Source organism: Pelophylax lessonae (genome assembly GCF_965119305.1).
Source record: "Pelophylax lessonae genome assembly, chromosome: 1".
Classification (NCBI taxonomy): Eukaryota; Metazoa; Chordata; class Amphibia; order Anura; family Ranidae; genus Pelophylax; species Pelophylax lessonae.
Window position 1 is genome coordinate 161,431,045 of NC_138768.1, and position 12,840 is coordinate 161,443,884.

Genomic DNA, 12,840 nt, shown 5'->3' on the forward strand with positions numbered 1-12,840 from the left:
TAGGTTCTCTATGTGAAAGCTGACTAGTAGTTTCCCCATCATATAGTGACGGGGACCGATGACAAGTTAATATTCAACTGCCTCCCAGTATCCTAATTATGGTTACTAATGTTCTCTCAGTTCACTAAGAGTCTCTTATAACAAGCTGGACATCTTTAACAGTCTTTTGTAATGGACTTGGAAATAGGGACATCTTCCCTTTTTAAGATAAACAATATGAATAATCCACCTGTAATAAACTATAGCACGTGTTAGACCCACTCTTCAGACCCTCTACACACACCACTTATCAACATATATATTTCTTGGCGTCTCTGTTTAAAAGGTTTTTTTTTGCTATGGGAGTGATCATTTTAGTGGTGGCTGCTGTTCTGTTGATAGAAAGCCTAAAACTGTCTACCACTATTTAACCACAAGCCATAAAAATGTACCTACATTTTGCTTATACTCTTATCCCAAAGGATACATACATTAGGCCCACACATCTTATCTCCAACTTAGCCCCTTCATTCTCTTAAACCACACCTAATGGAAGAGTCTAATAACAACATTCTTTATTTTTACACAAAAAACACATGAAAACCAGTTACCTTGCTTTTGTATTTTTGATGTCCTAGCCGGAATTTCACATAAGGGTCACTTAATCCATTAGCATCCATGGCTTTGAGATCCTGCCCCTCAATAAGTGTGATGCTCACGACTCCTCTCCATAAGTGGGATTTTCGGTGCGGGTCTGATATTCTTAAGCTCTGGGTCTGAAACTAAATGACACGAGAGAAAAAAAAGTTAACTACGGTACTTTTTGACCTGACTTCTTGTTCCATTTTAGTCATATCCCAGTTGTACTTGGAATCACTTTCATTCTTGTAGTCTATCTTAGAAATTGAGACCTGTATCTGGTATACATTCTGAACAGTTTAGGATATGAAGAGGTTCTTGAAAAGAGTAAACTGGAAATGTCATCCTTACTAATGTTCATGCAGCTCACTGTCACACAGTTGTAGCCAAGAAAGGGGAGAAATGATTTCCTATGTTGGTCATAAATGGACTGTTTTTATCCAGTAACAATGAAAGAGAAGAGAGGTTTGCACCCTTGACAACTTTTTGCACCCCTGCACCTTCAGTGATTTCCCCAACATAGCCAATGTTTACATCCTTGCGTAAGAGTAGCTGAATTTACATGGAAAAAAGGAACCATCCTTCAACCATGACAGTTTTCTACAATGCTGAAAATGTCTGCAAGTGATAATGAATTATTACATCAACCACTTAACCATTTTTTTCCTTTAGCACAGAGCACCCCTGTGCTAACAGACTGTTGTTATACAAGCAGATTGCATTGCTTGCGAATATTGGGGTTTGCACAAAAACCACCCTTAGGCAGCCCACAGATGATTCATTCTTTTTTTTTTTCATTCAACCCAACTGAACCAGCCAAATTTAAAACCATGTATGGCTGGCTTAAAGTGGAACTTTAGTTAGAAAATAGAGTACTGATAGATCACTTTAGGCTGGCCCCTTTTGTAGGTATAGCCATGTTAAACACTATAAATAAGTACCTATGCAGTTTAAAACCCAGTAATACACTGTCTCATCCTGCTCTGCACATGCTTAGTTGCTCTCTCTTTAGCACTGTGCTGAAAATCAGAGCCATTAGAGGCTGATCTGCTGACAGCCTAAAGATTTACTGCTGCTCAGGGGCTCTGGGCATCAGCAAAATGGCAGCCTACCACAAGAAGAAACAGGAACAATCGTGGAGGTAATTTACAGCACAAACTCCTTTTGGTAGCATAATTATTCATGTGGAATGTATGTTCCTTGCTACAGAACATTATTTTCTATCAAGTTGTTACAAATCTATTTTTTCTTTATTTAAACCTTCCAGTCTAAAAAGACAGATAAATACAAGGGGGTCTGTTTTGAATCACTCCTAAGTATCTACTGCAATTAGTTGTATATATATGTAAATATAATCACAGGCATTATATTCATCTGTACCACAGGCAAAGAGGCCCAAAAGATGTAGGCCCTATTTACATCTGTAGGTGCCATTGGGTTCATTCACACCATGTGCGGAGACCTACGATAATCTGTACAGATCAATGCAAGCCCGCCGCAAAGGCACATAGAAAGCATTTGTTTTCTAGGTGTCCTGTTCACCCCACAATACTGCCTTGAGGAGGGTTTCAGATACTGGGCCCCACCTCATATCACCGCACTGCAGCTCCAGTGTCATTTGCGATATTGCAATAAAATTGAAATAGAAACATGATAAACAGTGTCTTGCACTGTAATGCATGTGAGGAGTGTGACAGATCTAGGCAGGACATGGGCTTTTAGCGAGTACTGGGAGCAAGCCTCTTACCCACTGACTATGGGCCCTGGCTTTTGGGGGAAACACTGCTCTTTGTGAGGAGTATGCCTGGGGGGGACCCTTGGAGTAATGTTACTTTGGATTCAAGTACATGTCTCCCCAAGACACACAGACTCTGGGACTCTAAGCCCAGGGTCCCTGTTTAGGGCCTAGCTGCCTCAACAAAAATATTGACTGCTTCATACTGTGAGACTGGCCAATGTTGATGTCATCAGCAAGTCACCTTTCTGGGGTCCCCTGCCATAATGTGTTTATTGTAAGTAGGTCTCCTGCTATCGTCTGTTGCCTACTAGTCTGAGGAGGGGGGAGATCACTGTTTGTATTGTTAATTGTGCTAATTAACACACCTATTGTCTGCTAAGCTTGTCTGTCCCATGGTTAATTGTTAATTGTGCCATCTATTGTTTGCCTGCTAGCTTTCTGTGCACTCCACCTAGGCTGGTTTAGGTGCTGATTTAATTAGCATGTTAATTATATCTTTGGATACAGTTGCATTTGCATATGATAATGTGATCAGCCTCACCTGGCTGTGTAGTATAAATTCTCTGTGAGTTTTCAAATAAAGTTCCAGTTTTGTGTGAAAGAGCTGTAGACTAGGTTTTTTTTTCTAATGTAGCTGAATGGTATATAATGATTGCAAAATATGTTAAGTCCTTCTGCTATAGTTTCCTATCTCTCTGCCTGCAGATAAATCTGGATATTAGGATGGGACACTCAGTGGTGACAGTGGAAGTTGCCTTTCTGTAACAATGGAGAAGGCTCAATGAGGCTGAAGTATCACATGTTCTACTAGAGAAAGCACTTATTTTTAGTGAGCTCAAATGAGTAAGTGTTTGGTTGAACAAAAGCACTTCACGTGGTGTGAATAATGCATGGTATATTGTGGTGACTGGTTATCATTGGTGAACAGTCACAATCATGTAAAAAAAAAAAAAAAAGGAATTTTTATGCTGACTAGAAGGGGAAACCCACGAGAAGAATAATTGCGTTCTTATGTAATTTCAATATTTCAAGATATTTCAAGTTGACCAAATGTGAGTTTTTTTTACTTGGTTTTAATATAATAAACAGGCTGATTGTGACAGTGGGCACTATTAGTCTGTTGTATTTTGTATGCATCATCAGGGGACTTGGCTGCATTGGAAGTATCAGAGCTAGATATCTCTGGTGGTTTAACCCTTGTTTAACCCTTGCTGGGCAAAGTGCATTTGACCATCCTGTTGATTTAGGGGTCAATATCCTGAGGTGAGAGGCTTGATTTACTATTGGTGGTGGCAGTTATCACCTGAGGTGGCTGATGGTTCTCACTTTCAGAATACCTATAGGAATTTTCTATTTTTGGACTTTATGGACTTTTATTTGGGGAGCTTCTTTCTCCTTCTTGGACTTTATCTGGTTGCACTGCACCTTTTGTTTGTGTAATATGTGTAGCGGCAATCATCTCTATTGCCAGGTCCCAGAGGTCGTCTGGAAGTCGTCTGTAATTCCATTTGAACTGGTGAAGTCAAAGCTATCTTGGCTCATGGTTAATGAAAATCTTTCAGATATCCTGAATTACAAAATGAAAGTGTTTGAGAAAGCCTGGGGTCCCTGGATCAAATATATAACCGGTAATACGGTGGTGAACTTCTGGAATGTTGGGAAAAGGGGGAAATAGGTTTCAAGGCCCCCCTTTTCCTCATGGGATCACCGCAGCCTGAGGGTTTCAAGGCTCCCCCTAGCAGGTGAGGGCGTGGTCTCATGGGGGGCTTATACCTGATAGGTAGGGGGCTTCGGAAGCTGCTAGAAGCTTCTGGAAGCCCCTTTGGGGTCTATAAATAATAGGTGCTGACTGGAATTGGCGCCAGACTTCGCGGGATGACACAAGCTGCAGAGCTCAGGCAAGAGAGCTATACTGTATAGCGGACGGCAATTCACCTCAAGAAATGAAGACTCTGCTCAGACAACTTATTGAGAGGGCTGAGGCAGAAGCCTGGATTCGACAGTGCCTGAGCTTACCTGCGCAGCAAGAAGTGTTATGTGAAGAAGCCGGTGGAAGCGGTATGGCACCTCAAGCGGCTGAAGACAGCATTGAAAATGCAGACAGCGGAGCGGAGTCTGTGAGGGAAGAGGACATGACATGGAGGAAGGTACAGCAAGGCGGAGATAAAGGCGGTGCTGGAAGAGGCAGGAAGATGGAGCGTAAAGGAAGAGGGATGAGGAAGCCGTATAGCCCAAAATCAGTGCCCAGTAGGGCTGAAGAAAGAAGAGCGGCGGCGAAAGACAAGAAGAAGAGAGGCAGTGAGAGAAGAAGCAGGGCAGAGCAGAAGCCATGCACGTCCCGCTGGGAGGCGGGGACAAGGGTCAATTCACCTGAGCTTCAAAGAAGAAGTGAAGAACAGAGTTATGAATGGCAGGACGCTGTAGGTGCTAACACAGGTCCTGGCAGGAAAAGAGCAGCTTCAATTAATGACACAGAGGTTTTGGAAGAGCAAGACAGGTTAAGTACTGGTGAGTGTGGGCAGCTAAATATTATTATTATTATTATTATTACTATACAGGATTTATATAGCACCAACAGTTTGCGCAGCGCTTTACAATGTGAAGGAAGACAATACAGTTACAATACAGTTCAAAACAGGAGGAACTAGAGGGCCCTGCTCGTTAGAGCTTACAATCTAGAAGGGAGGGTCAAGTGAAACAAAAGGCAATAACCGTGGGGGATTTTGTCTTCCCTGTCAGCAACTTTGTTGCAGCTTGTAAATAACTTATCTACAGCCCCCACAGCTAGGAGGAGTGATGATTTTGAGTCAGTATGGTTAGGTGAAAGTGGGGCAACGAATACAAGGATAGAAAAGCTGCCAATTGAAGTAGCAACAAGTTCAGCTATAAAAAACGATATGGCTGTTAGAGACTCCTCATCTGCAGCATGCAGGGAAATTATGCCTTGTATACTGTCTCCGCTTGGTTTTCATGTAGCATTGAGTACAAAAGAAAAGATATGGCGGAGAGAGTATATTGAATTGTTTTCATTACTTCCTAATCAAAAAGAATATTATTTTAGATCTGAAAAGGAGAAAAGCGAAGAGGATAAAAAGAAACCAATTCCAAGATCATTTAACAATTGGCTGCAAGCCTTTGTTACATTTTCCAGTATTTTATGTGAGAAGTTTCCTGAACTTAGTTCAGGTCTATTCCAACACATAGACATAATATTGGAAGCTTACCGAAACTTTGGTGGGCTTGGATGGTTTTTCTATGATAAGGCATATAGGCAACAAATGGCAGTTCACTCTAATATGGGTTGGGGTAATAAGGATGTGGGTCTCTGGTTGAACCTATTTGTCCCACAGAGACCTGCTCTACCTCGATCGAACAGTGTAGCAGTGAGTAGCCAGGCTAGTGGATATTAAAAGGTGTGTGTGTTAATGACACACAATGCAAATGGCCGAATTCATGCAAATTTCGTCATGAATGTGCTTTTTGCACTGGTCCTCACCCTATTAGCAAATGCTTTAAAAAATTGGCTCAGCAATCAAGTAAGGATAATTTTCAAAAAAGCCAGAACGCCGGTGAAAGTGGAAAGCATGGAGCCATGGCTGTGCCAATATCCAGACCAGTTGACAGCACAGCTAATTAGACAAGGTTTTGCATTTGGTTTTAGTCTACCAATTTTTGATGGATTTGGTTGTAGTTGGGTAGAAAATTTAAAATCGGTGATGGAGCTATCTGATATTGTTAGGTGTAATTAATAAAAGAATTACAGGAAGATAGAATAGCGGGTCCATTTATATTTCCTCCATTTTCAAATTTTTGTTTGTCTCCGCTGGGGATCGTCCCTAAGAAGGAACAAGGAAAATATAGACTAATCCATCATCTATCTTACCCACGCAAATTTTCTCTGAACGATCAATTCAGGGATGATTTGTGCTCGGTTACATATGCTTCTTTTGAAGAAGCTATTGTCAAACTACAGAATGTAGGTCAGGCAGCGTTGATGGCAAAGGCCGATATAAAATCAGCATTTAGACTGTTACCCATAAACCCCGAAAGCTTCAATTCATTGGGTTTCCAATTCGAAGGTATTTACTTTTTTTGACAAATGTTTACCAATGGGATGCTCAATTTCTTGTGCATATTTTGAGAATTTTTCGTCATTTGTGGAGTGGGTGGTTGCAAAAGAAGCAAGGTCTAGTAGCTTAGTACACTATCTAGACGATTTCGTTTTCATAGGAAAACCTAACTCTCAGGATTGTGCCAGGTTATTATTAAAATTTTTTGAAGTGTGCGAAAAATTTGGCATCCCATTGGCGCATGATAAAACTGTATTCTCTACTACATGTATTGATTTTTTGGGGATAACGATAGATTCTGTAAGTATGGAATATAGATTACCTCTAGAAAAAATTGAAAATATCTGTAGTACAATTCTGAAGGTAATGCGTCTTAAGAAGGTTTCTATAAAAATGATGCAACAGTTATTGGGTTTGTTGGCATTTGCGACTAGGGTGCTTCCGATGGGGCGTATTTTCTCCCGCAGGATGTACCTAGCAATCGCAGGCTTAGCAAACCCTTATGCACACATCAGAGTTACAGCAGAAATAAAGGAAGACCTGTTAGTATGGTATAAATTTCTGGTAGAATTTAACGGTAGAGCAGCCTGGCAGGAAGAATTTATTGTCGACCTAGACTTTAAATTATATTCTGACGCTGCTGGATCTGTTGGTTTTGGGACAATATGGAGAACCCATTGGTGTGCTGCCAGATGGCCAGTAGCTTGGATTAACAATGGTTTAGTAAAGAATATAGTGTTACTTGAATTATTTCCAATAATTGTAGCTATAGAAATATGGGGAACTTATTTTAAGAATAAGAGGATCCTATGCTCTACGGACAACAAAGGAGTGTTGTATGCTCTAAACTGCCTATCATCTAGATCTAAGCCTGTGATTCGTTTGCTGAGGTATTTAGTGTATAAATGCTGGTGCCTTAATATATGGGTGAAAGCTCAGTATGTAAGAGGAAAAAGTAATGTAGTAGCTGATGCTTTATCTAGATTTCAAATGAACTGTTTCTTCCAGTCTTTTCCAGAAGCAGACGCGAAAGGATCTTCTTGCCCCCCGCAACTATGGGAAATAGTGTGATCGTGGATAACATTATAAAATCCTTGGCTCCTTCAACTTGGTCGGGTTACAGGGCGGTGTGGTTATTATGGTTGGCCTTTTTGAATTCTCACAATATGGGAATTTTTGAAGTATCTGAAAGTCTAGCTTTGTTGTTTTTGAATAATTTGATGGAAAAGGGATACTCTTGGTCACATATTAGTAAGGTGTTATCAGGGGTATCCTTTTTTCTGCAGTTGCATTCGTTCCCATCTTTATTAAAATTCTTCTCCATAAGACAAGCTATGAAAGGTTATAAAAGGGCTAATTTGGTTCAGGACAAAAGACGTCCTATTACGCTTCAGATTTTGTGTGAGTTATGTGAAAGTTTAGATAAGGTTTGCTATTCACAGTTTGAGGCTGATATGTTCAGGGCAGCTTTCTCAATTTGTTTCTTTGCTGCTCTGAGAATATCGGAATTAGTTCCTAAAAATGGTAAGAGTGGGGACGGTTTGAAATGGGACGATATTTTGGCTACTTCAAAGAATATTAAATTATTCATGCAGCGGTCAAAAACTGACCAAATGGGAAAAGGCTGTTGGATCACGTTGGCTCGGTGTGAAAAAAGGTTAGTGTGCCCAGTGAGTTTGTTAAATACTTATTTAGGGTTTAGACCAAGAAAGGAGGGTTTCTTATTTATTCACCAGGATGGTTCGCCTTTGACAAGATTCCAATTCCAAGCAGTTTTGAAGAAAGTGGTAAGATATTGTAAGTTGAATGATTTAGTCATATCCTCGCATTCATTCCGTATAGGAGCAGCCACTGAGGCTGCAAGGTTAGGTTTAAATTCTGATAAAATTAAGCAAATTGGTAGATGGAAATCGAACGTTTTTAAATTATACGTGAGACCTAACAATATTTTTTGACTTACCTAGGTATCCATCGGATAGTGTGGATAGTCGGCCATTCATATATATTTTGGGCACACAGAAGAGCTGCTGCTAGAAGCTATACGGAATCCCTTGGTCTGGAAAAAGAATTATATTCTGTTTGTTGGCATGGTATTAGGGGAATGGTGTGGGCGGATCTCCTGGCTGAGTTGGGAACTATGGCGGATATGTATTCCAACCCGGATGTACTATTGGTGCACCTGGGTGGGAATGATATAGGTCATAAGAGAACGTTGGATTTGGTGTTTCAAATGAAGCACTATGTCCGAATGATTAAAGCTTTATACCCTGGGTCAGTGATAATTTTCTCTGAGATTATACCCAGGTTACAATGGTCATGTTTAAGTCTTTGTCGTTATGGGGAAAAGATTCGTAAAAGAATTAACAGGATAATGGAAAAGTTCATGTCTTTGGGTTATGGTTTTTCATTTCGCCATTCAGAATTGGAAGGTAGCATTAAAGGGTTATATAGAGGTGATGGAGTTCATTTGTCCGATATCGGACTTGATATATTCAACAACAATCTTCAGACATGCATTGAGAAGGCCGCGGTATGGGGGTAGACAGAGGTTGTGCAAGGTGCACATCCTCTGTCTGTTTGGGGACAGTGTAATAATATTGTGATATGGTTATTCAGCTCGAGCTCTAATAGCTGAGTTGAAAATTTGTATGGAAGTCAAAAGTTATAAGTCATATCGTTATGAGTATGAAGTTGAAGTTTTAATAAAGTGTATATTCAAACCAGTTAATAAAGGCCGTGGCCAAAATTTTGCCATTAAGAAGTCTAGTTGTGTGTTTATTTGCATGTCTGAAGATTGTTTAAGAATAAATGCTGCGTGTGATCCCATGTTGGGAAAAGGGGGAAATAGGTTTCAAGGCCCCCCTTTTCCTCATGGGATCACCGCAGCCTGAGGGTTTCAAGGCTCCCCCTAGCAGGTGAGGGCGTGGTCTCATGGGGGGCTTATACCTGATAGGTAGGGGGCTTTGGAAGCTGCTAGAAGCTTCTGGAAGCCCCTTTGGGGTCTATAAATAATAGGTGCTGACTGGAATTGGCGCCAGACTTCGCGGGATGACACAAGCTGCAGAGCTCACCCAACCCCCCCTCCCCTTGTCGCGGCCTTATTAATGTGGTAGGTCACCTTTTCGTAAGAAAAGGGGGACAGTGTAATAATATTGTGATATGGTTATTCAGCTCGAGCTCTAATAGCTGAGTTGAAAATTTGTATGGAAGTCAAAAGTTATAAGTCATATCGTTATGAGTATGAAGTTGAAGTTTTAATAAAGTGTATATTCAAACCAGTTAATAAAGGCAGTGGCCAAAATTTTGCCATTAAGAAGTCTAGTTGTGTGTTTATTTGCATGTCTGAAGATTGTTTAAGAATAAATGCTGCGTGTGATCCCATGGATGAGTTGCATATTTTCCCTTGCTCCTTTACTTTTCTTTTCTGTTACTTTTCTAACTACCATAGCTTTAAGTCCTAAAGTGCATAATTATCAAATGGTCTTGGAGTCAAGGGAATATGAGCTCCCTCTTAGGGAGTCCACGGGGGGGTCTCACCCCTACGAAATTGCTATAATTCCTGTCTTTCGTTGCAAACACTTTTAGTTGAATATCTGCCTAAAGCTGCATACACACTGGGTTGAACATCCCTTTGTATTTTAGCACTCTGTATTAAAAAAGAGTATTGATCGCAAATTAGGTTTCTGTGACTTCCAGCTATGGGCAGCAGGGCAATCAGGTCCTCCATAGAGAGGTGGGTGAATAGTAGAAAAGGTAGGTGCCCATAGGAAGATCTGTTGATTCTCATGGAATGCCGTTGCTCTGTTATACCCCGTATACCAATGTATAAAAGGCAGTGAAAGAACACAGACTGAGAAGCTTAAGCAACTAGAAAGCTGGATTGTGAGCTTGATGAATAATACATTGGAAAAATCTCCAACTCTGTTTATGTATATTGACTAAATACAGTACACCACTTGAGCACAAGTGTATTTCTCTGCCTATTTACATGTAAGTGGTTGTTCTCTATACAAAACACATTGCTTTAATTTTACAAAACATGAGGATTACTGAGTCAATGTTGCATAAATAGAGTAGATTTCACTACGCATAATTTTCATGCTGCAGACGCTGGATAAAAAAAAATATAATCCAGTAATGTCATAAAAAAAAGAATTCCTGATATCTCTTTACAGTCAAAATGGACCTGAGCTTAAAAGTAAAGATTCAATATGTTATAAGGAACATCTAGAAATGATAATTGTGCCTAAGTAGTACTCAAAACATTTCTATTTATCTGGAAAATAACAGCTCTTCTTGGTTTGTGATTGAGCCTAGGCACTCCTGTGCTTGCGGCCTTATAGGCCCCCGTTCACACAGGATGTACTATAACCTATGTAGCGATGACCCTGGACTGGTCTTGCTGTTTGGTCCCAGGTTCCATTCCCTGATAATCACACAACAGCCAGGCACAGTCACTCAAGTCAGGAAACAGCCTGTACATGTCTTTTTGTAGTTTTATTTTGTTAAAAGAACTGGGAAAGGGTGAACCTTGGGATACTCCGATAAACTTTAACAAACGGTGGTAGAGGACACTAAACCAGATTCTCTCATTCAGGGTGAGGGTGCCTTCTTTAAAGCTAAGATAAACTGGTACTAAACAGGGACTCCTCAACAGAAGTATAGTCCTGGATGTACTAAGGAAAAGCTCTTCAAAATTAAGCTAAATAAAGTCTACAAGTCCTAGAGGCTGGTACTCACTGGTGGAGATTTACTAAAACTGGTGCACTTAGAATCTGGTGCAGCTCTGCATAGTAATCAATCCACTTCTAACTTCACCTTGTTCAATTAAGCTTTGGCAATAAAACCTGGAAGCTGATTGGTTTCTGTGTAGAGTTGAACCAGATTTTGCACTCTCCAGTTTTAGTAAGTAAAACCCCACTGTGTCCTGAATACCGTGTTGCCACCTGCAGTATCATTTAGTTTCTGTACTTGATTTGCCTGGAACCTTAGGTGAGCTCTCTGCAAATATTCAGCAGAATAGAGGTTCCCAAGCCAAAACAGAAGTCGGGACCCAAAAAGGTTTCTTGCAGCTGCAGGTAGTCACCCAGGGAAGATACGGCCCTCAGGCTGGGTCTTACTCCGCCAGGAACAAGAGCCCTCAGTTCTGGGTCCCAGCCTATTTATATCCGTCCCAGCCACCTATTGGTCACCCACTTCCCTGACCAGGAATTTGCTGAAGAGCCATTAATATGGAGGCCAAGGTTGACGTTCTTCCAGCTATTATATCCCATAACTCAGTGGGATGCAGGGGAAAGTAACTGAGCCAGCACCAGCAGAACCCAGAACAGACAATATTAAGCGATTGTTGCTCCTGCTGACTACATGAAGGCCAAAAAACTAAATTTAACACTAGTAGCCTATTAGGGCACTACACATATGCCAAGGTAGGGCTGTGCATGCCCATAAGGGGATGCACAGCTCTTTTGTACTCACACTCCAAAGAAAACCTGGTAGGTTAAAAGGTAATCCTGTTTAAATTGGCCCTAGTATAAATATGTATGAATGTGAGATAAGGACTTGAAGGTAGGGACTGATGTGAATATACAGTATGTGTGTAAGTGTGTAAATTGTTGGTGCTATATAAATGACACTAATAAATAAATACACAGCCACACAACTACTAATCGTACAAGGAGGCCAGCAATAGTAGCCCACATATTCCTCTTATGACAGGTGTATTCTCATCATTTGGAACTCCATACCCCAATCTGTCCGGTTATCTCCCCCCATATTTCATAGTAGGTAAGGTTGAATAAAGACAATATTCCTTCCAGTGCAACCTTTAAAGGTGTATGTGTGTCAATGCCCCCACTGACACCACCAATTGTGAAAGAGAGTTCCACATCCTTATTGCCCTGACAGTGAAAAACCCCCTACTCAGCTTAAGGTAGACTGCTTCTCCTCTAATCTCATTGGGTGGCCCCCTATCCTCTTACCTGAGACTGAAAAGTATTCTTCCAAAGCTGGCATCACCATTGAGGTATTTGCAAACCGCTATCATATCTCCTCTCAAGCATCTCTTCTCCAGGGAGACTACATTTAATGCTTGTAGTCATTCCTCGTAATTGAGATCCTCCGGTCTGCTTATTAATTTAGTTGCTCTTCTCTGGACTCTCTAGCTCCAGCATTTCCTTCCTGAGGACTGGTGACCAGATTTGGACGGAATACTCTATATGTGGCCGAACCATAGTTTTATAAAGTGGAAGAATTATAGTTTTATCTCTGGGGTAAATTCCATTTTTTATGCAAGCTAATATTCTGCCGGCTTTGCTTGCTGCAGCTTGGCGTTGCATGCTATTGCTCAGTCTGTTTTCTACCAGAACCCCCCGATCCTTTTCCATCTCCAATTCCCCCAGGGGCTCTCCCCCTAGT

At 40.9% G+C, this 12,840-nt stretch overlaps 1 protein-coding gene across 6 annotated transcripts in view; it reads right to left on the bottom strand.

The window, feature by feature from the left end:
• The window catches only part of MCTP1 (multiple C2 and transmembrane domain containing 1), a 1,122,980-nt gene that overhangs the window by 553,800 nt on the left and 556,340 nt on the right, over window positions 1-12,840 (bottom strand). For all 6 annotated transcript variants that reach the window (XM_082247658.1, XM_082247657.1, XM_082247659.1 and 3 more), the window contains one exon: window positions 591-761. In XM_082247658.1, the coding sequence (XP_082103784.1) occupies window positions 591-761 (171 nt within the window). The remainder of the gene's footprint in view (window positions 1-590; window positions 762-12,840) is intronic.